At 49.2% G+C, this 24,518-nt stretch overlaps 1 protein-coding gene and 1 pseudogene across 1 annotated transcript in view; both read right to left on the reverse strand.

The window, feature by feature from the left end:
- Positions 1–14,256, reverse strand: part of WNT4 (Wnt family member 4) — a 38,237-nt gene extending 23,981 nt beyond the window's left edge. Inside the window, exon 1 of the mRNA XM_066638007.1 lies at positions 14,180–14,256. Within this exon, the coding sequence (XP_066494104.1) occupies positions 14,180–14,256 (77 nt within the window). The remainder of the gene's footprint in view (positions 1–14,179) is intronic.
- Positions 14,257–22,836: 8,580 nt separating this feature from the next.
- Positions 22,837–22,953, reverse strand: LOC136660892 (5S ribosomal RNA; annotated as a pseudogene).
- Between the last annotated feature and the right edge of the window lie 1,565 nt (positions 22,954–24,518).

The raw sequence follows: 24,518 nt of genomic DNA on the forward strand, positions 1-24,518 counted from the left end.
GGCTGTGAACTCCACAGTTTAGTTACACTTGGTGTGAAGTTCTTCTTTCTGTCTGTCCTGAATTCCCCACACGTCAATTTCATTGGACAGCTCAGGGCCGGCCCATCCGTGAGGCCAACTGAAGGCACTGCATCAGGCAGCAGTTTGGTGAGGAGCATCCACCTTCTTGCCTCCACTGTCCCTCTTCCTTCTCGGATTGGAAAAGGAAGAGGAGCACAGAGGGAGGGAAGTGCTGAATTAGGACACTAGAGAGAGGGAGGAACAGAAGCTGGTACATCATTTGGTAAGGGGAACAGCATTTGCCACATCATCTCAAGAAGTCTTGGGCCCTGAGATAACCCTTAGTTTTAATGCAGCGAGAGGGAGAAACTAAAAAAAACCCAGATTTTTAAACACAAATATCACAACCGCATTTGATGTCGCATGGCGGGCTCACCTCAAAATTGCAGTCAGCAATTTGCAAAGTAAGCAATCTCCAAGAAGCTGTGTACAAGCTCAAGGGTCATGTGGATCAGACTGAAGCAAAGGTGGAGTGTGGGGAGGGGCAAGCAAAGGCGGTTTACATCAAAAAAGGAATGAGTGCCCTGTTCCAAAGGGACTCAGAGAGGGGAGAGCACAGTTTTCAGAGAAACACATGGCTGGTAGGGAAAGGGTTAAGTAACCCCTCTCTCCCTCCCCATAACCCTTCCTCATCTGGAGCGCTCAGCTGTTTGGTCTAGAAAAGGAGGGGAAATTATTGGAGACGTTAGCACAGGGATAATAAGTGTAACGTGTAGTTTGGCCCCAGAGTTTTGACAGAACGTTCCCTTCCATGTTCTCTTTCTCCGAAGTGCTGGGGAATGCGAGTTCCAACAGGCTGAGAAATTGCTTTTTCAGAAGGGGGAAAGAAAAAAAAAAAAGCCAGCATAAAACACCCTCTTGTCTTGTGAAACGCTCCCTGAGCTTAATCACTAATCCGGCAGGTTTCTGAAAAAGCAAAGCTCCACCAAGAAATGAACACCTACCCTCCGGCCTAAAGCAACAACGGACGCCACACACACCTGGGCACACAGCAAGCAGGAGCAAGGCCAAGTGTGGTGTGTGCATGCACATGCATGTAGAGAGAGAGAGAGAGAGAGAGAGAGAGAGAGACTGCTGCTGCAGTCACCCTTGTGACGTGCACAGGTCTATTGAGAGGCAGAGCAGAACCAGCCTTGCAATGAAGGAGAGGACAAGGCGCATTCCTTTGCCGAAGCCTCCCAAGAATTTGATTGCACCTGAAAAAAGTCATCAAGCTCACTGCCCTCTGGCAGTCTCTTCTCTGCTCCAGTCACCAGGCCTATCCTTGCAAGTGGACAGCCATCTTTTAAAAACTCCAGGACCACGTCTATTATCCAGACAGTCATATCCAAGCTTAAAGTGTTTTCTTTCTGATCTGGCCTCCCCCCCAATATGAACTATCAGGCTCTTGGCTGCAATCTGGCTGTAACAGCTGTACAGTTACAAAATGCATGTGGTCAGGAACAGAGGACTGAACATTACAAGAGCATCCTGGAGCATGTGCAGAATGGCCTGTGAATACTCACAGCCTGTTCCAGGTACAATACTTTGGGGCAAGACTTCCAGCTTTTCAGGAGTTCCATCACTGCAGTTTTTGAATATAAGAACATAAGAAGAGCTCTGCTGCATCAGGCCAAGGGCCCATCTGCTCCAGATTCTTGTATCTTACAGTGGCTCATCAGATGCTTCAGGAAGCACACAAGACCTGTATTCTTTTGCCACCCCTTGCACATGGCATTCAGAGAAAGGCTACCTTTCAAACCTGGAGGTTGCATGTGGTCAACATGGCTTGTCACCTATGATGAACTTTTCCTCCATTAATCTGTCCCATCCCCTTTTCCAGGTATCTAGGCCAGACGCACAGCAAGGAGTTCCACAGATTAATTACTCTTTGGGTAAAGAAATATCTCCTTTTGTCTATTCAGACCCTCCTGCCAGTCAATTTGGGTGGATGTTGCCTGCTTCTGGTGTTGTGTGAGAGGAAAGAGAACTTCCCTCTCTACGCGTTCTGTCCATCCCATGCACCATTTTGCATCCAGCACCTCTTTCCCACGCAACGGTCGTCGTAGCTTCAAACTCAGGGGCAGAAAGCACCACAGGGACTAGGAGCTTGAAACGATTCTGAGGCGCTGCTCACAGTGGATGCAGCAGGGAGCCCCTTTGCGGAATGCAGGAAGCTGCCTTGTAGCAAGTCAGATTATTGTTCCGTCAGTCTCAGCGATGCCAACCCCGACTCACACCCTGCTGCCTGTCAAGGGTCTTTCTACCTGGAACCGTTGGAAATTCAGTCTGGAACCCTGTGTTGAAAAGGGCTCTACCAAGGAGCCGTATCCTTGCTCCATCTTGTATTAAACCATTTAGGTTTTTATACCCAGCTTCTGCTCTTTGGGGAAGGTACGGTTTGCACAAGTATGGTGGTTGTCATGTGCAGACTAAAACTGAGCAGGGCTGCTGCAGTATTGTGGTCAGAGTGTTGAACTTCATGGAAATCAGAGTTCATCTCCCCCCCCCCCCAACGGATGGTATCCTTGCTCAGTGCTAGAGGATCCTTTTTGCATGCAGGTGTCCATTCCCTGGTAGCATCACCAAATAGGGCTGGGAACTGTCCGAAGCTGCTGCCAGTCGAAGCTGACAGTGCTGAGCTGGATGGACCAAGGGTCAGTAGGAAGCAGATACCTCTGTAACTTGTCCTCCCTTAGACGGCAAAAAGGAATTTTGCAGTCCACTCTACCCCCCCCCCCCCAAGTGCACACATGCAAATGGGCACACAGGCAAACCCGCACTCCCAAGAAGCATCACACAGACCTGTAGGAATCGGGGCGAGACACAGAAAGCCAAGGCAGGGGTGCCTTCAACACTTTTTCCTCCAGCTTGGACTGGAGAACAAGTTGCAACAGTTACACACTTGGCTCCAGTAGTGCATGTGGTATGCAGTGCCCCCCCATTCCACCCCGCCCCAGGGCTGGCATTGATCTAGGTTAGGCACTGTCAGTCTAACTGCCATGTAAATTCAACTCAGTTAATAGGATCCCACCCACTTGGCCTAGCTTCGCTTTAAAAGAGCCTCATCTTAATACACTTTTCATTCATTACATTCAATTACTTCCCCCACCACTACTTCCCCCCCATTCAAGTCTCTTCCCCACCACCAGCCCTTTTCCAGCAAACAAGATTCCCCCCCCCCCCCAGCCTCCCTCCATACACAGCTGTAGCCTCATACTCCCGGCTGGATAAAAAGAATAGGCTGAACTCTCTTGCTCAGCAGGAATTTCTCCATGCTGGTAAATAAGCATCTTCTCCACCCCATTCCCAGCCCCTCTGAAGGACAAACTCAAAGCCCTGGCCCTGGTGAGCTCACACACACTTCAGGGAATCCCGACTTGGGGTCATTGTCGGAAGGACATCAAAGGACAACTGGGCTGGAAAGCCCATGGCCGCAAAATGTGTGGGGACAGCACACCAAAGCTCAGCACTGCTGCCAGAGGTTGATTGTATGAGTAATACTGTAATACTTAAGGCAACATCGTTTACAGTGCAATCCTATGCATCTTTACTAAGAAGCAAGTCTCACTGGATTCAATGGCGCTTACTCCCAAGAAAGTGTGCATAGGTTCGTAGCCTTAGGGCGAAATTCTACCCAATTTTCCAGTGCCAGTGCAGCCATGCCAATGGGCATGCACTGCATCCTGCAGTGGGAAGCAGTCGTGGAGGCCTCCTCAAAGTATGAGAACATTTGTCCCCTTACCTCGGGGCTGCGTTGCGGCTGAACCGGTGCTGGAAAGTTGGATAGAATTGGGCCCTTAGTCTGATAATCGGTTCAATTCCCTATAGTATGTCATTAGGATAGCTCTGTTGACAACAGGGAGTCAAACTAAATCGGACCCAAATCCTTAACCTCCCCCCCAAGTGGTGACAAAATAAACCACCCACTAACCAAACACTCTGCTTGCAAATGTTAAACTTGTTTCTCTCAGTGTTGAGCTTGCTGTGTGCAGTTTGTTTGGAAAAGGGAAACTCCCCCCACCCCAAACTCTCAAAAATAAGCTGTAGCTGACTTTCCCCATTGAATCAGTTTTTTAAAGTGATATTGTAAGCATGATAGTCTGAGCTGCCTAAAACGGATTTAAACCAGCTTGAAACATCTCAGGCTTACCAAACTGTTTTTTAAGCATGTCGGAATCAGAGAGGGTGAACACACTAATGGACCTTAATGGTTCGACTCCCTGATTGACGGCCTTGTGGAGGGAGGCACCATCACAAAGAGGCATTCCTCCATACCTTTTTAGAAGAGGCCTTCCTCTCCTTTCACACAGGTCAGAATGCCTCTACTTAATGTGTCTTCTAGGACATATACATTGCCAACACTATAAAACAAAGGAAATATACTTTCTTTTCTTCTTCAGAACATGTCTGATCTCAGAAGCTAAGCAGGGTCAGGCCTTGTTAGTACTTGGATGGGAGACTGCTTGGGAATACCAGGTGCTGTAGGCTTATCCAGGGGTGCCCAAACCCCGGCCCGGGGGCCACTTGCGGCCCTCGGAGGCTCCCAATCTGGCCCATGGGGAGCCCCCAGTCTCCAATGAGCCTCTGGCCCTCCAGAGATTTCCTAGAGCCCATGCTGGCCTGATGCAACTACTCTCAGCGTAAGGATGACTGTTCAGCCTCTCACCTGAGCTGTGGGACGAGGGCTCCCTCCACTACTTGCTGTTTCACGTCTGTGATGCAGCAGTGGCAATGAAGGAAAGGTTGGCCTTGCTTTGTGCAAGGCCTTTTATAGGCCTTGAGCTACTGCAAGACCTTCATTCAGTTGTATAAGTTCCATCTCTAATATATTCATTTATGTAAATTTATTCAAATTTTAAATGTAAATTATTTATTTATTTCCCGGCCCCCGACATAGTGTCAGAGAGATGATGTGGCCCTCCTGTCAAAATGTTTGGACACCCCTGGCTTATACCATAGTCTTTTGAGACTGAAGGTTGCCAACCAACCAACCAACTGAACATTTTTGTTCCCTCTTCTGAAGAGATAATGCAGACCTCTTCAATCAGATACATTAAAACTGGCACTAAGGTTTCATTAGCGACAAACCTAATTACAATCATACAGTTTATAGCCAGTGTTAGATCGTCCAAAGCATTCCCTGTGCTGTGGAAGGGAGCTCAGTGGCAGACTCCTTGCTTTGCATGCTGAAGGTGCTCAGTTTGAATTCTGAAGTGCCTCCATGAAGGACTTGGAAAAACTGAAACCTTGAACCCTGATGTTGGGTTAGGAAAGAACAAACCCATGGTCTGAGCTGCCTTAAGGTGGTTCATATACTAAGATAGATCAATATTATTCCCATGTTGCAGATGGGCAAGCCAAGGATGAGAGGGTGTTGCTTGAGGACACTTAATGAACTCATGGCCAACTCAAACTGGGCTTCCCCTATCCAAGCTTGCTCTTTTAAATACCATGCTGCCCCAGCTCCTTCGTTTACATTCTAGCCCAGGGATGTCAAACTCATTTCATACAGAGGGCCGAATAGCATTCATGATGCCTGCTGAGGGCCGGAGGTGATGTCATTACACAGGAAGTGATGTCATTAAATGGGTCAAAACCAGAAATAAACACTCTGTTCTCCTGTAGGAACTCATTAGCTGCTAAATGACAGGAGAGAAAATACAGAAATCTTGATTCTGTTTCAAGATATGAGAGAGCCCAATTATCACGCCAGCCACCCTTTCAGCAGTGTCACCTCAGCATTGCTTAGCAGCTGAGAGCCCGAGGGCCAGATAAAAAGCTTCTGTGGGCCGTATCTGGCCACCAGGCCTTATGTTTGACACCCCTGCTCTAGCCAATCTGGAATGAAGCACATATTCCTGGTTTCTTTATCCACCACCACAGAGAACACCCATTTCACTCACAAGTGTGAGCCGAAAAGGTGGCACTGATTGGAACTGCACTGGATGGGGAGGGGGCTGGTCTAGATGACCCCTAAGATCCCTTCCAACTCTTCAGCTGCAAACCTATGCACACTTTCCTGGGGAATACACCCCATTGATCACAGTGAGGGCTTACTTCTGAGTAAATATGCATAGGACTGTGCTGTTTTCTATGATTGTGAAAGCATCGGATGATGAAGAGAGAAGGTGACGTCATTTAACTAAAGAAAGATTGGGACCTATCCTCCTCTCCCCCCCCCCCTCCCGACACCAACCCAACACTTTGGTTTAAGCCATTTGCAGCCCCACTCCAAAATATTCTGTCTTTGAAACTCTCAAGTGTTAAGTGGATATTAGACCAATCCAGCAGGGCTTTTCTTACATTCTTAGGAGGATGTCACTTTGCAGGCCTAGTTCTTGCTGAAAGTCTATTCACACTTTCCCTGCTTGTAGAAAACTTGGTGGCAGGGAGACAGGGTCTAGCCTAGCTCCTTCTCCAACATCATTGTTTTCTACATGGGATATTTTTGCAGAAAGGAGCATTCAATCAGGTTTCTGTAGTCTGAAGGGCACAGCCCAGACACAGTTTGACCACTTGGGTAAAAAGAGAGCCTAGCCGGGCCTACTATATCCTTTGCTGACGTGCTCTGATGCTGCCAGGTTTTGATGCACTGTTTTATATGTTACTATCTCTTAGCTTTTAAAAAAAATTGCCGCCGTTTATGATTTTTGGTATTTTGATTTTCATGTTTCAATTGTCTATATTGCAAGCCACCCTGAATCTTAGGAGAATGGCGGGGTAGATGTTGTTCATGTTTTAAAGTCCTACCAGCGTTTTTAAAAATTAAATGCCTCATCCAAATCTAGATGTATGTTTCCAAATGTCCATTCATACAAATCTTTCATCAACAAAGGAACATTAAAAAAAAAATCCCACTTTCCTGCCACACGCAACGCACAGGTCTGCTCATCATTCAGTGGCTGCCATGACCAAAAATACACCCATGAAAGAACCATCATGGATCAAATATTCATTCACTATCTTATGAAAGTGATGAAAGAGCCATCATGGATCAAATATTCATTCACTATCTTAAGAATCCCCTGGGGGCTGGGGGATAAGAATAGGCCCTCAGTTTGGCTGTACTTGTCGTAAGAGGCGACTAAACAGCCACCGGGCAGATGGGACTCGTCAGCCTGGGAAGGCAGCTCATCTGAGAGAAGGAAAACTCTGATCCCAAACCTCCACTGCCTTGTGGCTACATCTAGTTATGGAAGAGGCTTCAGGAGTCAACCTCGAGGCAAAATCCGGAGCCGGAGTCCCTGAGGCAACTCATGGCTCAACACAGTCACGTTCTGGCAACTCCTGCGACGCCGCTGGAACCAACCATATTGGCCTCTGCCTTTCCATTGGACCATTTCAGCGACGTGGAGAGGGGGGATTTGCTGCATGGGAAACAGTCTATCCTCCATATCTACTTTACCCAGGCTTCGTGCACTGGAGAGGACACTCTGTTCCAGAACCACCATTCAGAGCGTGACACCATAGTCTTCCGAGACTGAAGGATGCCAACAAGATCTTAAGAATACTTATATACCGCCTTTCAGCAACTTCGACAGAAACACAAAGCATTTGGACTATTTATACAGAGCTATCTAATGTGCTTGGATCCTTCTCCAACCACACAGCTCTCCCCCCTTTCCAGCATCCCATTTTCCCACCTACTCAGGGCAAAGCACCAGGCCTCTCTCCCACCGGGAGACCACCCTGCCCAGCTGCTCAGTACCCTGTATTTCCAGCTCTGTATTTTCAATGGTGGATGAGCTAGGTGCTGTGTGACCCACCTGAAATTAGCTCGCAGCCCACCAAGTGGGTCCCAGCCCACAGACTGAGAAATGCTGACTGCACGACAGTTACAAGGACACATTCTTCTGCTTCATTACAGTAGGAAACGTGAATGAGACACAGTACCAAATGCTTCATGGAAAAGGTGCACCTTGAGTAGGGGTTTGAAGAAAGTGAATACATTAAGATCTCATTTGGTCTGTCCATCTGTCCATGCCCCTCACTAATTAACAACAGACATGCTGCAACATCAAACTACAAACAATGCTTTCAGCAGTCTTTTCACACACCCCATCTCCAAGTGCTGAGTAATCAATGACACTGAGAGATCACGCGTGCCCGAACCGCCTTGTTCCAGCTGATCATGTGAAGGACCCCAACTGAGGCCCAAATCCTAACCAATTTTCCAGCACAGGCATAGCGGTACCAATGGGACATGTGCTGCATCCTGCAGGGGGGTGGCACTCACGGAGACCACCTCAGAGTAAGGGAATGTTTGTTCCCTTACCTCGGAGCTGCATTGCCCTTATGTCAATGCTGGAAAGTGGGTTAGGATTACTCCCTGAGATGGTCACAACAGCTCTCTTTACCCTGCAACAGTCCGTTCTCACACTTAGCTCTGCAAGTCATCACTTGGCACTTCAACGATGAACACACACATGGAAGCTTGCCCACGGTGATGTTGTGGTGAATGGCAGGAGCTGTTTAATTCGGAACATCCAGCTTCCAGGTCTTTGGAGCTACCTCTGAATCTTTAAATCAGAGAGTGCTCAAGCCACTATCTACCTTGCCCACAACACACTTCAGCACTGTCACGTGTAGCATGAACCACACAGATAAGCAATGCAACACAGTGGCTGAAGGCCTGAGCAACAAATGAGGATTTCCCTGGTTCAAGCCTTGCACTGCCACAAACTCACTCAGTAGCCTTAGGCAAACCACTCTGTTCACAGCCTCAGTCTTCCCCCATCTGCTGCACGGGGCATGATCATGACTTGCCTTACAGACTTCTTGCAAAGGCTGCATCATCAGTAAAGCACGTCTCATGCTTAGTCATATACTAACTCTTAAGTATTATGTTCCCATGTACAGACATGCACACGGGGAGAAACCTACCATTTAATTAGTTCCTTAAGTGGTTTCACTGGTATTGGCAGAAACATTGCTGCAGGGACGGAGGCCCAGTCACCATGCCCAGGTCTTGGCATGCATGAAGGATCTGCAAGATAACCTAATGAGAGCACAAACAGGGCTGGCCCAAGACCTCCTGACATGGCATGCCAGATGGTGTGCCCCCTTATCTGAAGTTATGCCAGCCTCTGCTCCTCCCACCCTCTAATATTCTTACTTGGCACTCTCCTCCCCTCCTCATTTCCATTTCCACTCTGGATTTGAAAAGGAAGAAAGAGACAGAAAGGTAAGGAAAGAGGCAATTTGGTGGACAGAGATAGACGCTCCCCCCCATCTGCTGCCTGAGGCAACTGCTTCAGTTTGCCTAATGAATGGGCCGGCTCTGGGCATAGAAAGTCCCCAGGGGTTGTAAGACTGACTTTCTTGCTGCGGATACTAGGGGAATGTCTCTCAGAAAAAATTAATACACAGAATGGAGCTAATTTGGTTCAATTGTGCTCCATTTCAATGCAAGCAGAAGATGGTACAAACTTTCTCCTATCCAGGCACTGGTCATTGTGGGCACCTGTATGTCCTGCAATCAGTGGTGTAGCTAGAGGGGGTGCAAAGCACTAAGTTTTGCAGGGAGCCTCACTGCAGCCCCTAACCCTCCCCTTTGGAGCCATTTTGGGGAATAAAACAGAAGCAAATGCCCAGAAGGCCTCCCAGGAATGCTCCCAGGAGGTATTCACCTCCATTTTGCTCCCCCGCACCTGCAATGGCTCCAAAGGGGAGGGGCCGCTTGCACGCTGCGGTGAGGCTCCCTGCAAAACTTAGTGCTTTGCACCCCCCTCTAGCTACGCCACTGCCTGCAATGCCCTGGATGTAAACTTTATTCTGGGACATTGCAGGGGGAAAAGTTGTCGGCCAATAGTAGAGGATGGGGTTTGTGGCAGCTGCCAACCCCTCCCCCAAGGTGCTGCATTGGAGCATTTGGGGACATAAAAATGGCAGCTGGCAACCTGTGCCTGTAGATAGGATCTGCTTGTGCCAACACAGAGGCATGTGCTCCAAATGAGAGAGGATGTGAGTTGTGCAAACAAGAAGAGACTAGCAAATGAACAGCAAAACACACAACAGTACAACCAAATGAATAATGCAACAAGCAGGCAAAAAAATATAAAGGAACAAAATACTGAAACAACAATTATACAGAACATGTTTCCTAAGGGAAAAGCCACTTCTGCAGTGAGGCCTGCTTAACCCTGCCATGCCCGCTGCTTCTTGGCCCTAGATCTAGAGATTAAGATTTCCCTTTGAATCCAGAGCCTTCCAATATAGTGTGAAGAATTCTGGAGTTGGATCTCAGACAGACCCAGGTTCAAATTGCCAGTCAGCTATAAAGCTTCCTGGGTGACCTTAGGCTAGGCGCTCTCTCCCAGACTCACCTACTTCACAGGGCTGTTGTGAGGATAAGACAAGGGGAAGGAGCCGTGTTCATAAAGGGAGGGTGGACTAAAAAAGCACAGAATAAACACCCCCAATCATGAAACTTTCCCCTGCAGTTTCAAGTGTGCGTCTAGAAAGGGTCATGTGTTTGGAATTGGGGTGGGAGAAAAGTAGTTAGAAGGGCAAAGCAGGCGGGGAAAGGGTTAAGCCACACACTTTGCTGAGTTTAAGGTCTCTTCTTGAACACCCTAGACCAGTGGTTCCCAAACTATGGGTGGGACCCACTAGTGGGTCGCAACCTGATTTTTGGTGGGTCACCAAAGGGTGATTAGGTAACTAATAGCCTCAAGCCCTGAGGCTACTCAAAAATCAGAGACTGTAGCTGCTAATTATCCGGCAAAGAACTCAGCTCATGCAGTCTGCAAGCATGTGTAAATATAGGGAGATAAATGTTTGAGGGACTTTTTTCTGGTTATTATTAATTATAAATAAAACGTTACTTCTTTCTAGATCTAACAGTCTGGTAAACCTAAGTAGATCCCAAAAGAGTGTCATTTTAAAAAGTGGAGCCCAGTGTTTTGGGAACCACTGCCTTAGCCTCATCACTGTTGATGTCACGTGCAATGTCAACTTCCAGCCTAAACTGGTCGCAGGTCTGCAACTGGAGCAAGCCATGTATGTATGGACTACATAGCATAGCCAAGCGCCTCTTCTGAGACGAAAAACATTCAAACCTTTACCCTGGGAAAGCTGAATTTTGCAACCTGTATCAAATGTGTAGATTACACACGCTCTGCCTTTCTTGGCATAATTTAATCTGCTTCTTCCAGTACTGGGGAGAATCCAGGAGCTGCACATGTGCACTGATCCCCTTTCTCTACAATCGTATTTGCCAACCATGGCCAAGAGTGGAAGCATGTCACGAATGACACACGGATCCCAGCGGCATCCACAGCAGCATATTGGCTGAGAGGACAACCTGCTTTCCAAGTGCCTGCTAAGGACTGGAAATCACATTCAGCACCCGTTGAAGTTTCGGAGACATCACCACGGACTGCTGACACTGAAGCCTACCTCTACAAACAACACAGGCCTTCATGAGGACTACAAACTTAGAGGGGGTGGTTGCTTCTTTTTTAAAAACCAAAGTTGATTCTTCTGGAGAGTGAATTATACACCCACTGACTCTATCATGGCATATGCACAAGGTCTTAAAAATATAATCACCATAATGGGCAAGGCCCTTTCCAAAAGCAGCCACAAAACATCCAGTGCCTGCTTTTAAACCTGATCGTTGGAAACACAGAAACACAAACACACACACTAGAGGAGAGGGTTGCAGAGAGCTAACTAGGAAAGGAGATTTCTGCTGAGAGGCCTCTGGGTAACACCAGAGATGGGTCGCAAGGGGCAACCCTCCCATTCCTAGAAAGTGAATCTCATTTCTAAGTATCTTCTGGCAAACACTACAGGAAGGTTAGTAAAGGGGGTTGGGTGGGAGAGCCTCAGCCCCCTTCCAGATTTGTTATATTACAGTTGGATCAAGTCACAGGTGCTGTGTCCAGCTTCTTGACAGTGCAAAAGCTCTGAAGTTTGGGTGCAGGACTTTCTCCCCCAGCAAAAAAAGTTACATCCAGTGAATCAAAACAACTTGAATGAAGTTCAAGCATGCAAACAAGACCCTAAGACCCTTGATAAATGCCCTTATAGCCCAATCCTAGGCACGGCTGCTCAGAAGCAACCCCACCATGCTCAAGTAAGAATCGATTGGACCTCAGCTGTAGAATTCTCATCTAGTGCCCTCTATGGTTACCAGTTCCCTCTCCCTACACATTCTTGCGCGTCATACCTTCAAAAAACATTGAGAAACAGTGCAATTGAGAGGGGTGCCCTACTGGGCCCTCTTTGGACTCTCTACACCTGTGTGCCACACCAACACCAATTGCAGTAGAATTTATTGCCCTCTACTGGACCAAGCGACAGTGGCAAATGGGCATTGCGCTTGCACAAAACACAAATACCAGGTAAAAGTAGTTAAGCGCGCAGATGCTACAGCTCTGTGCTAGTCATGTCGTTTTGGGCTCACAGTTCAACAAGCAGCCAGCATACCTAGAAGATACTATCTACCCCTCTCATTACTGATTTCCACAAATGTGAAACACACAGAGATCCCCTCACCTTTGCAAAAATCAAACAAAATGGGGGAAGCATGTCCACAGTTGCAAGTCGCACAGAGGTTATGAAGTCGGAATTGCATTTGGGGGCTATCCACACAAGCTGGAGACAAACCATACAATCTAGAGCCTTCTTGGTTATGGGCCATTCCCGAAAAGGGGAGGCTTCCTCAGGCCTTCTCCATTCCGGCCCTTTGCATGCTCATTTTCGAAAACTTCTATTCAAACTGGAAGACTGGTTTTCAACCCCTGCCGTATCCACCAATGGATTTCATCGCCTTCTTCATGGAGATCTAAAATATAATTTTATCTTATTAACTGCTCAAAGAACACTCGCTACAGGGCAGTGCATACTCTTAAGAAGCAATACTAGCGTTAGCCTCGGGAGGGCTTAATTTAGGAACGAGTCCGATTCTATAGACAGGCTTTCAGACTGCAAAGCCTTTGGGGCAGAGACCCTGTGTTCTCACTTCTTGCAAGACTGTCTTGTATATGTTTGGCACTCAGCAACAAACAAAGTGCACTGCCATATAAAAAAAACAAAGACAAAACCACACATATTTGTACCCAGCCCTTCTTTGTAGGAATTCAAGAGAGCACACACGAAGCTATTTTGTCAAAACCTCACAACAGCCCCATAAGGTAGGTCAGGCCCAAAGAGCCAACATTCTACTTCATCATGCGTGTTCCAAGCCCCATTGGTGATAACAGGTTCCAGGGCATACCCTCAAGAGAACCCAGACACAGACTGTACCAGGGAACCATAGCAGCACAAAGACAACAAGCACCTCTAGGCAGTGGCATAGCCAGAGGGGTGCAAAGCAGCGAGTTTTGCAGGAAACCTCACTGCAGTCCCTCCCCTTCAGAGCCATTCCAGGCTGGGGGGAGCAAAATGGATCCCAGGGGGACGGCCCCTTGTAAGCAACAGTAGGGATCCCTGCAAAACTTAGTGCTTTGCACCCCCTCTAGCTATGACACTACCACTAGGCATATGCAGAGTTCTGAAAGAGCACCGCATCCCCTACAGTCAGGCTTGGAAAGTGCAGTGTCTCCCTCCAGGCTGATTGAAACCCAGGGGAACCTTCCCCCCTCCCCAGACTTCAACCACAGGACCTTGAAGAGAGGGAAGGGGGGGGGGCCTTTCCAGGGAAGACTTGGCCTCTGCTGCCTTGGGCTGCAATCCTATCCACACTTAGAGGGAGTAAGCCCCGTTGACTATAATGGGACTTCTCAGTAGTTTGGGCTGTAAGGCTGCAACCCTATTCGCACTTACCAGGGAGTAAGCCCCATTGACTGTAATGGGGCTTACTTCTGAGTAGACAGGCATGGGACTGGGCTGTAAGGCTGCAATCCTAGCCACTTACAAGCCCATTTATTATGGGGCCTACTTCTGAGTAGACAGGCAAGAGATTGGGCTGTTGGAGAGGCTGCCCGAGAGCCCCACCCCCCTGGAAGAGCTGGGTCCTGGTGGGGGGCGGCAGAGCCTGCCCCCCCCCCCTCCCTGGCCAGGTAGCCCGCTGGGCAGAGGACCTGGCCGGCTCCTGCGCCTGCGAGGGGCTGCTGCTGGCGGCACCTGCTGGGGCTGGGCCGCCCCCACTCCCCCCGGCTGCCGCCCCCCGCGCCCCCCGCACACTCACAGCCAGTTGCTGGCGTTGGCCGAGAAGGCGGCGAGGATGAGCAGCAGCAGCGAGCGCAGGAAGTAGCGCGGGCTCATCCTGGACGGCGCGGCCGGCCGGGCAGGGACGGAGCCTCCGGGGGGCGCGGACGGGCTCCGGTCCCAGCCCAGCCCGGGCCGCCCGCCCGGCTCAGGTGCCGCCGCCGCCGCCGCCGCGCGGGGTGGGCGCTCCTCCGACGGCAAGCAGCGGGCGCAGCCCAGGCGATGCGCCGGCGGCAGCTGCTCAGCCGGACTGTCAGCTCGCCCGGGCGCTCCCGGGATGGAGCGGCGGGCGGGCGGGGCGCGGCCCCAGGAGGCGGCTCTCGGGGCGGGACGGGGACACCCCCGAGGCGGAGCGCCCGGCGCCCTGGAGCCGCCTCGCCCGGTGCTCCCCCCCGGCTGCGCCTGCCTGCCTGCCTGCCTGGAGCCTGGCCAGCCCCGATCCCGGGCACGGCTCGCAGCCCCGTCCGAGGCATGTCTTCTCGGGAGTAAGGCTCACTGAGTCCAGCGGGACTGGCTCCCAAGTAGAGCATGCACAGGATCGGACCCTTTCTCCCGAGTCTCCTGGGCACGAGCGGACTGCCAGCCCAATCCTATGCATGTCTACTCGGAAGTAACTCTCATTGAATCCAATGGACTTGCTCCCAAGTAAAGCATGCATAGGATTGGACCCTTTCTCCCGAGTCTCCTGGGCACGAGCGGACTGTCAGCCCAATGCGGTGCATGTCTACTCGGAAGTAAGCCGCATTGAAGCCAATGGACTTGCTCCCAGGTAAAGCATGCGTAGGAGGATCGGGCCCTTTGTCCCGAGTCTCCTGGGCACCACTGGGCACCAGCGGTCAGCCCAATCCTGTCCATGTCTACTCGGAAGTAAGGCTCATTGAAGCCAATGGACTTGATCCCAAGTAAAGCATGCATTGGATCGGACCGTTTCTCCCGAGTCTCCTGGGCACACAGCGGACTTTCAGCCCAATCCTATGCAAGTCTACTCGGAAGTAAGTCTCATTGAATCCAGTGGGACTTCCTCCCAGGTAAAGCATGCATAGGATTGAACATTTCTCCCAAGTTTGGGCTGGGGCTCTAACAGTGCCCTCCTGGGCATGTTTACTCAGAAGTAAGCCTAGGTTGGTTCAGTGGCGCTGTACATCTGGCTGCGCTGAACACCCCTGCAGGCTTCTTTCTCTCTGTGTCCATTGACTGAACAAAGAAACAGGTTCTTGTAGTGCAGGATCACACTGTAAACTTGCTCCTCTGAACCTTGAGAGTAAGCACCAGAGGGAACCCCCCCCCAACTCACACTTGGATGAACAGGCACTGTACAGCACTCAGCTGGGCTTACTTGAGAGTAAGTACGCCTAAAATATTGGCATTCTGGATCATTCCTAAACAGGGTTACTTGCCACTAAGAAAGGCAGCCTTTCCAATCCTAAATGTAGCAGCATTTTATTTTCAGCTGGTATACTTATTTACATCCCGTGTTTTGGGTTCTGATCCCTGATACTGACCCAAGTGCAGGACATCTGGCACCTGAAGCTGGGGCACCAATTGCTCCATTGTGACCCTTATGTGTTGATGTAGGGCAGCTTCCAGGTTTCCTTTCCTTGAAATTCACAAAGGAAGAGGGGAACAGAGAGGGGAAGAGGAAGCATAGAGGAGTAGAATAGTGGGCTAGAGCGGTAGAGATCTAGAGCGGTGGAGGTGGTCTGCCCAGGATGACAGGTGGCCACCTCAGCCCTAACCAAGCAGAGTCCTGTGCCACATTTGGTGGTGGGAGGGCCCATAGCATCACCACCAAACCACTTCTGGGGGCTATGCACTGTACACTGCTTCCCATGAGAAAGGGAGTGTCGCATGGTGTGAGGGGTGCGGCACCCTCATTGAATACTTAAGCAAGCAAGCAAACCAAAGTCTTTGAAACAAGTTTCTAGTTCTTATGGAGGCAGAGGCTTGAATGCAAGATGGAATTGAGCAGCATATCCAACAGGCCCTCATTGTCATCTGTCACCTCTTTGCCCTTCCCAGAATCATAAAATTATGCAAAAGAAGCAGAATGCCACTCATCAAGGTATAGTAGAACAAGGAACTGGTGTGGAGTGAAGAGCAGGCAGGTCTTGACCTGTCTTCTCTCCCTTGTGGATCCCTGACTTTTGCATACAGCTTAAATCCAGGGGAGGAATCGCTGTGTTCCACCTCATGTGCCTACGTTCCACCCCACCTGGCCTTGCTCAGAGAGAGGAAAGTGCCCCTCAGGTCCTGAATAAAATTAAGGACTGTTTAAAAAAATCAGTGTCCCAAACAAAATAATCAGCTTGTGCGTATGTGAAGTGGTTTGGGAGGCGGACTCGGGCCTGGAAGATCCAGGTTCAAATCCCCCCTCAGCCACAAAGCTTCCTGGGTGACCTTGGGCCAGTCACTTTCTCTCAGCCTCACCTACCTCACAGGGTTGTTGTGAGGACAAAAGGAGGGGAGCAGTCGTGTACACCGCCCTGAGCTCTTTGGAGGAAGGGCGGTATAAAAATGTAATAAATAAATAATAAATAAATAAATATCATAGCACATCTTACAGCCCAATCCTGAGATGCCTGGAGTGCAGAGCTGCCACGGCGCCAAAATGGTTACTGCAGCAACGTGCAACTGGGCAACCCGTGGCTGTTCCTTGGGGGAAGAGGACTTTTGCCCCCTTCCCATGAGTAAGGGGACTAGCCCTGCAATGGGGTTACTTGATTCTGCGGCAGTTGTTGAGCCGGCGCAGAATTGGGGAGTCCCGTGTCGGGCCGCATGGCCTGACAAGGGGCTCAGGATCCTGTGGAGCCAAGCTCCACCAGTCCTGCCCTCCTCCCGCCCAGCTCCCTCTCTCTGCCACGCCTCCCTCCTGCCCTCTCCCCACCCTCTCCCACCTCCTCCCCACCTTCCTCCACACGCCCACTCACCTCTTCACCGCCAGGTGGTCCAGGTGACCCCTGGGTGGTGGAACGCGGGCCCAGTGCCAGAGCTAGCCCAGAGCACGTTTGTGCTGGCTCACAAGCCAGGGCTCACAAGCGTGCCTTATGGCATGCTTGCGACAGTGTGCACCGTCTGGGAGCCAGCACGCACTGTTCAGGATTGGGCCCTTAATCTTCCCTTCTCAAAATAAGCTGCTTTGTGAACTATAATAATGATAATAAACATGTTAATCTACCTCTCAGGATTGTTTTGAGGACAAAAGGAGGGGAAGAACCACGTACACCACCCTGAGTTCCTTGGAGGAAGGGCAGTATAAAAAGGCAATAAATAAATAAATGAATGAATGAATGAATGAATGAATGAAATTTCCTGCTCTCTCCCCCCCCCCCATCTCTGTCATTTTCCTTTCCCTCAACTTGAATTTTCTCAGGTTGTCTGGTAGTCAAAAGGGAGTGGCCCCAGTTAGACTGAATAGTAGAGCTCAGGGCTGGCCTTAGGGCAATTTATCCAATTTGGCTAAGTTGGACTCCACACCTAGAGGGGCCCCACACTGGAGCGGTGAGTGCAGCTGGCACCTTGCTCTATAGCTGATGCTCCAGCTTCTTCCAAGCTGATGCACTTCGAGGAGAGCACAGTGAGTGGAGTATTGCCACTGGATAGCCCTCCCTCCCTCCTGCCCCCTGCTCTATTGGCTTGAAATAACCTTCTCCCCTCCCCACCCCCACAAGCAGTTGGCAGTGATGCTGATGCTGGGTGCCTTGTCGCTACTGCTCATCCTGGTGAGTAGAGGGACCCACAGGGGTGGGGAGCCCATAAAAAACATTTTGCATTGGGTCCCGCAACCCGGTAGAGCTGAGAGGTAGCTAGGGGCCCAATCCTATCCAATTTTCCAGTGCTGGTGCAGTTTTGCCAGTGAGGTGTGCACTGCATTTTATGGTGGAGGGGCAGTCCCTGGGGCCTTCTCAAGGCATGGGAACATGGATTCCCTTACCACGGGATTGCACTGTGACTACACCAGAGCTGGAAAGTTGAATAGGATTGGGCCCCAAGTCAAAAACATAAGCACAGATTGGTGGGGGAGGGCACCCATCTCCATCTGCTCATGTACTTCCAGTGCTTCTTTCCCTTGCCTAGATTGGTAAAGGAAGAAGGGAATGAAGCCAAAGAAGAAGCATGGACAAAAGGAGACTAGAATGCTCTAGGAGACACTCTAGCCCACCACTCTCCTTCTCACTTCCTCTTCCATTCCATCTTCCTCTTTCAAATTCAAGGAGTGGGCCAAGGAGAGGCGGGCACATCATCAGATTAGGAGGGGCAGCATTTGGCCCACCACCTCAGGTGCCAAGAGACCTTGGGCTAGCCCTGCATATAACTCCCACTGTGAATAATCTAACCACTCACCAGTATGTTTTCAGGTCCAAATATTGGTTGTGATCTTCAAAGCCCTTAATGCATATCCGGGGGACTGTCTCTTCTCACATGAATCTCTTTGCTCATTACACACACAACAGGCCCTAGTTAGAGGAATGCCCTCCCTCTTGAGGCCCACCTGGCTCCCTCATTGTCAGCCTGTCATTAGCTAGCCAAAACATTTTAGTTTAGGTAGGCAGTTCAGTAAAATTGATGCCCCTGTACGTGATGGTATTCTGGGTTCTCAACAGAATTTTAACCTCAGTTGGATTACAATTTAAATATTGCTTGAATTGTTCTGGTTTTATTATTTTATATTTAGTCCTTGAGTCCTTTCGGCGAGGCCTGAAGACCTTGTTGTTTAACCAAGCCTTCTGATGTTCTGGCCTTTTTAACATCTTTTATATATCTTTTAGTTGCTTTTCTACAGGCCCGATTCCTCTAAGAACTGCTGTTTTATGCTCTTTTATTCTGACTGTTCTGACTACTGTTTTTATGGGTTCTGCTAATGTGTTTTTAATATGTTTTTATCTGTGAAATTATGTTTTTAATTTGTTTTATATGTTGTTAGCCGCCCTGGGTCCCTTTTTGGGAGAAGGGCGGGATAAAAATAAAGTTTTATTATTATTATTATTATTATTTACTGCTGTTTATTTCATTGTTTTGATTAATTTTTTTAATTAATCAAATAATCAATATTTTTAAATTGCCTTGAAGGTGGGTAAAAATCCCCAGATAAATGAATAAAAACATTTATTTTTATTTGGGGTTATCACATTTTATCCTTACAAAAACCCCAGGAAGTTGGTTAGACTGAGAGATCTTGATGTCCAAAGCTCTCCAGTGAGTTTCATGGCGAAGCAAGAAGATGGGGAGAGAAATTGCTTTATACACAGAAAGCCCCAATTATGATACCCGGCCTCTTCACTTAGGGTACGTGAAAATTCTTGCGTAAAACCCAGGAGAGACGCTACCAGTCATTGTAGGTTGTGGCTTTGAGAGCCTTCCAGCTGTTCTTGGTGCAGCCACTAGAGGGAGACATGACCACACAGAATTTAAGATGAATGCCATCAAGGGGGTGGGGGGTGGGGGAGATCTGGTCTGGAATCTGGACCCTGGGCCACTGGAGGTCAAAGTCTCCAGACCATCATTTCTAGAATGAGCTGAATTTCTCAATCAATGAATGTTGGAGAGGCACCTACTGCCCAGCCCAATAGACTGTCCACCTGGCATTCAGAGCATGGACCAACACTGGTCTTGAGAAGTTGAAGGCTTCCAGATGTGGTTGGCTCCAAACTACAGTCCTGATGTGTCTCTTTGGCATAGCCAGAGCTGTACCCCTGGTGAATGCTCCATCCCATGTTTGATCATGAATGCTGGCCCCAAGTCTGGAGAGACCAGGAAATCTGCCTGGACTTTCCTTCCACCTGAAAGCAAACTGTGTTCAAATCTTGAGTCAATCTGCTTCAATCCACGTGGCCCCAAGTCCTGGAGCGTCCTTCAGATGAGAATGAGCTTGATACAGCTGGAATCCCATGCTATCTTTTGTTCCCTTTGGAGAGGAGTTCAAAACAAGTAAGGAACTAAGAGACCCCCTCACTGAAACAACCATTTTCCCGACCAACACAAGCTAGAAATACCTCTTCTCAAACTTCCTCCTTGAGCGCTGTTTGGTTCTGACACTTGTCACCCACATTGAGTGACAGCCATTGTAGCCAATAGGAACAATACCTTTTGGGTAAGGTTGAGCCAATCAGCTAGGGTTAGTGCAACATGACTGTAGATAATCTGAAGTGCTTTGACAAGAGAATTTGCATGCCACTGTTTATTCATTTATTTTATCTAACCAAAGCAGGCAATTCGCCATTAAAACTTTTACAAAAGCAATTAAAACAATCAAAATCGATGAACAGCATTAACTCAGTTAGGGCGCAATCCGAATCCCTTATGTCAGTGTTTTGCACCAATGGGACATGTGCTGCATCTTGCAGTTGAGTGTCACTCACAGAGGCCTCCTCAAAGTAAGAGAATGTTTGTTTCTTTACCTCGGAGTTTCATTGCCCTTATGTCAGTGCTGGAAAGCACTGACATAAGGGGTTAGGATTGCACCCTTAGTGTCTTCACTGAGTTGCAGATGCACCTGCCCTCTTCTGCAGTTCTTCCACAAACTGAAGATTCACTTTGCCCATTTGGCTTGGGGTAGATTCAAGCTGCAGAGAGGACTAATTAACTCTCTCTCCAAACAAAGAGACTGCCCAAGCCATCTTTTGGCCCTAGGTTCTGTGCATGGCACAGGCTCCAAGATCAGGTGAGATCTGTGAACATAAGAAGAACCCCGCTGGATCAGGCCATAGGCCCATCTAGTCCAGCTTCCTGCATCTCGCAGTGGCCCACCAAATGCCCCAGGGAGCACACCAGATAACAAGAGACCTGCATCCTGGTGCCCTCCCTTGCATCTGACGTAGCCCATTTCTAAAATCAGGAGGTTGCACATACACGTCATGGCTTGTAACCCGTGATGAATTTTTTCCTCCAGAAATTAGTCCAATCCTCTTTTAAAGGCATCTACGCCAGATGCCATGACCACATCCTGTGGCAAGGAGTTCCACAGACTGTGCATAGATGCATTTCAATGTGTGCCTCAAAATAAATACATAAACGGAGGCTGAATGGCTGCATTTGTGCTAGCGATAGTCTTCCCCCCCCCCGTTGCTTTTCTTCTTGGTTTTGTTCTGATGCTATCTTTGTTTCTTGCCAGTATTATTAACTGCCTGTCAAGATAATCTCACCTTGGATGTCACAACACAATCTGAGCATGGGCACCGTGGAACGGATCACATTTCCTACCATCTTTTTTTTTTTTTTTTAATCTCCCTGGCATTCCAATGATGTTTGCTGTTCAAAATCCTCATTCTCCTTCCTCCTTGCTTCTCCCACTATCAGTGATTTGCAGGGCCAGCCCATCCACAAGGCAGAGTCAACCCCATGCCTGCCTACCCCCTTCAGTGGCTGGCATGCCTTGGCCCCTTCGCCCTTCTGCCCCTCCATTCTCCTCTCACTTGTTCTACTCTAAGGAGAGTGAGTGAGAAGAAGATAGGAGCAGCAGGGATCTATTTCCTCCATTTCCAACACTTTTTGGGGCCTCCTCCTCTGTCCAATACTTTTTCAGAACAGCTGAGCAGGAGGTGTCTGAGGGTCTTCAGAAGATCCTGTTATAGGTATATTAAGCCTGAAGAAGAGAAGATGTGATAGCCTTTTTCAACTATCTGCAAGCTATTGCACAAAAGAGGGGAAACTTACTCTCTGTAGCTCTTGAAGAAAGGAGTGTATGAGCAGGGGGTTGGACTAGATGACCTCTCAGGACTCTAAGGTGTGCAGCCATGTAGCTCTTCACCTCACAGCCGAGCTCCACACAGCCTGGATTTCAGCTACGCAGAAGTTCAGCAATGATGTAGGACATCATCATCGAACGTCTGGAGGCCCTGCCCCACCACCACGCAGCCGCAGAAGCAGTGGGGATTCTCACAGGGAATGCTGCTCCTAGATCTTTTCAAGTTGAATATTCTAGGTTTTTATGATTCTAGGATCCTCTTGCCCAGCCTGCTTTGAAAAAAAGCAATGGGCTGCCAAGGAGGTGATGGTGGTAAAAGCAGAGGCAGCAATGGTTTTGTGTGTTTGTGTGTGGAGGGCAAACTCACACTGATGCACACACCACCACCACCCCCTTCCCTAGAAATAAGATGGCAAGCAACATGGGCACCATTTTAGTCACGGATTTGCCTTGGGCCAGACATGGCCACCTGGGTGAAGTTCTTATTTGGTGTGTGTCTTGCCTTCTGACCATTCATTCTGTTGGGAGGACTCGATGCAATTGCTCTTACGATGGGTCTCCCAACTTCACAGTTCTCTCAACTTTTTTGGATTCTTGGCTGACCTTTTGGATTGTGGGAAAGTACTATTCTGATTGTGTTTTCACCTCTCTCTTCTCCACTTCATGGATGACTTTTCTCCCCAGGTGCATTCTGATTAATGTGGGGTCAGGCTGAATAAGAAAAAAAAAAACTTCCTTGCCAAGCCAAAACATTGCCTGTCCCTCATTGGTCCTGGGCTGCTCATAGTGAGATTTTAACCCTTTCCTTGGAGACCCTGAGACCTGAAACTTAGGTTGAAATCCTATATTTCTACTTTCCTACTAGGAGAAAGAGGTAAGTAGGAGGCAGCCTACTTTCCAGGGAGCAGGCCTCATCAAATGGTTGGCAACCTTCAGTCTCAAAAGACTATGGTATAAGCCTACAGCCCCCGGTATTCCCAGGCAGTCTCCCATCCAAGTACTAACCAGGCCTGACCCTGCTTAGCTTCTGAGATCAGATGAGATCAGGCATCTGCAGGGTAACAGTTGCACAATGGGATTTCTGGATAGACCTGCACAGGATTGGGTTGTTAAACCCTCAAACTGTCCTGTCCGTGGGGCCAACTGAGATGGCAGATTGGCAGGGGGCACTCATCTTCCCCCCTCCTTCCCCATTCCTCCTCCTCCTGCTCCCTGAATTCACAAAGAAGGTGGAGAACCAAGCAGAAGAGGAAGTGTAGAGGAGAAGAGAATGCTGGGCATCTCACTTTTGAATTGAGAGTGTGGGAGGAGAAGCGGCAGAAGCAGTGGCGCACAAGCCACTAGATAAGGTGCATTTGATGCCCTGTCCCAGCCACCACTGTTGAAATCCCAAGACCTGACAACACTTCAGCACACAAACGGCATTGCCACGTGATCAGGCCTTCTCTGTAGAGCCCGCAAAGCGGGTGGTTATCCTCTTCTCCGGTTCCCCAGTGTTCACCCAGCCTATTTAAGGAGACTCGTATCGCTCAGTTTGTTTATGGACATGGTAAACAGTTGATCCAGCCGAGGCTCACTCAGCCCAGCCGTGGCCAGCAGAAAAGCGACTTGGGTTTGGGCCATCCGAATGGAGTAGCACAGCTGGCGGGCAATGCGAGGATGTCCTTTCCAGAGGTTGCAGATGTGTGCTGGACCTTATGGGGGAAAAGGGCTCTTTTTTCACTCCAGTAATTGGTTTATTCCTGAGGTAAGCTGTATAAATAGGACGGAGGAAAAATGTTTCCTGTTACAGTGAAAGAGCAAACTGGCAGTCGGTTGGCCTCGGGCCACTCGACAGAGAACTCCAAGAGGTATCACTGTTAGAGTTGTGCATCCTCCTTTAGCTGGCTGGTGACCGAACACTTCTCTTGAGGCTGCTCTGTGAGCTTTTTTGTCCCGAGTCTCTCTGGTTCCTGGCATGGCACCATTTCACTCCTGCCCCACCAGCCCTTGGGTTGCCCTGCACCTTCTGCCCATGGATGGCACCCCCAGCCCTTGCCAGCCTTTGAATTGCCCCACTTACCAATTCTGCTTCAAACTGCTGTCCTTCTCCATGCCACTTTCTGCTATTTGCAAAGGGCGGGGAAAAGAGAGAGGAAGTGAAGAAGTAAGAGGAGTGTGGAGGCTTAGAACGGCCTCTTCTCAATTCTTCCCTCCGTTCCCCACCTGCTCTGCTATTTCAAATGGCAGCCTCCCCGGGAGGAGGAAGGCAGGAATAGGAGCATGGTAGGGGCAGCACCATGGCAATGGCGATGTCTTCTACATCACCACACCATGGGCTGCACTCCTAATGGACCAGCAAGGATCCATGGTTGCAGTGAGGCCCATTAGAAGCTACTGGGTGTCCCAGGTTCAAACTTTTGTAGCATCTCCAGGTAGGGGTGAGAAAGACCTCTGCCTGAAACCTCAAAGAGAGCCATTGCCTGTCCGTGTTGTGACTGAAAGCTAGCTGGACCAATGGGAGCCCAACTCAATAGACCAACTCAGCAGGACTGAGCCAATCAACTCAGCAGAAGACAACTTTCTGTCTTCCTGCTATTTCTGTGGCAAGACCACATGGGTGGGTGGTGATTGTCATTGGCTGCTAGAGCATCCTGTC

The sequence above is a fragment of the Tiliqua scincoides genome, chromosome 9 (assembly GCF_035046505.1).
Source record: "Tiliqua scincoides isolate rTilSci1 chromosome 9, rTilSci1.hap2, whole genome shotgun sequence".
NCBI classification, from domain to species: Eukaryota; Metazoa; Chordata; class Lepidosauria; order Squamata; family Scincidae; genus Tiliqua; species Tiliqua scincoides.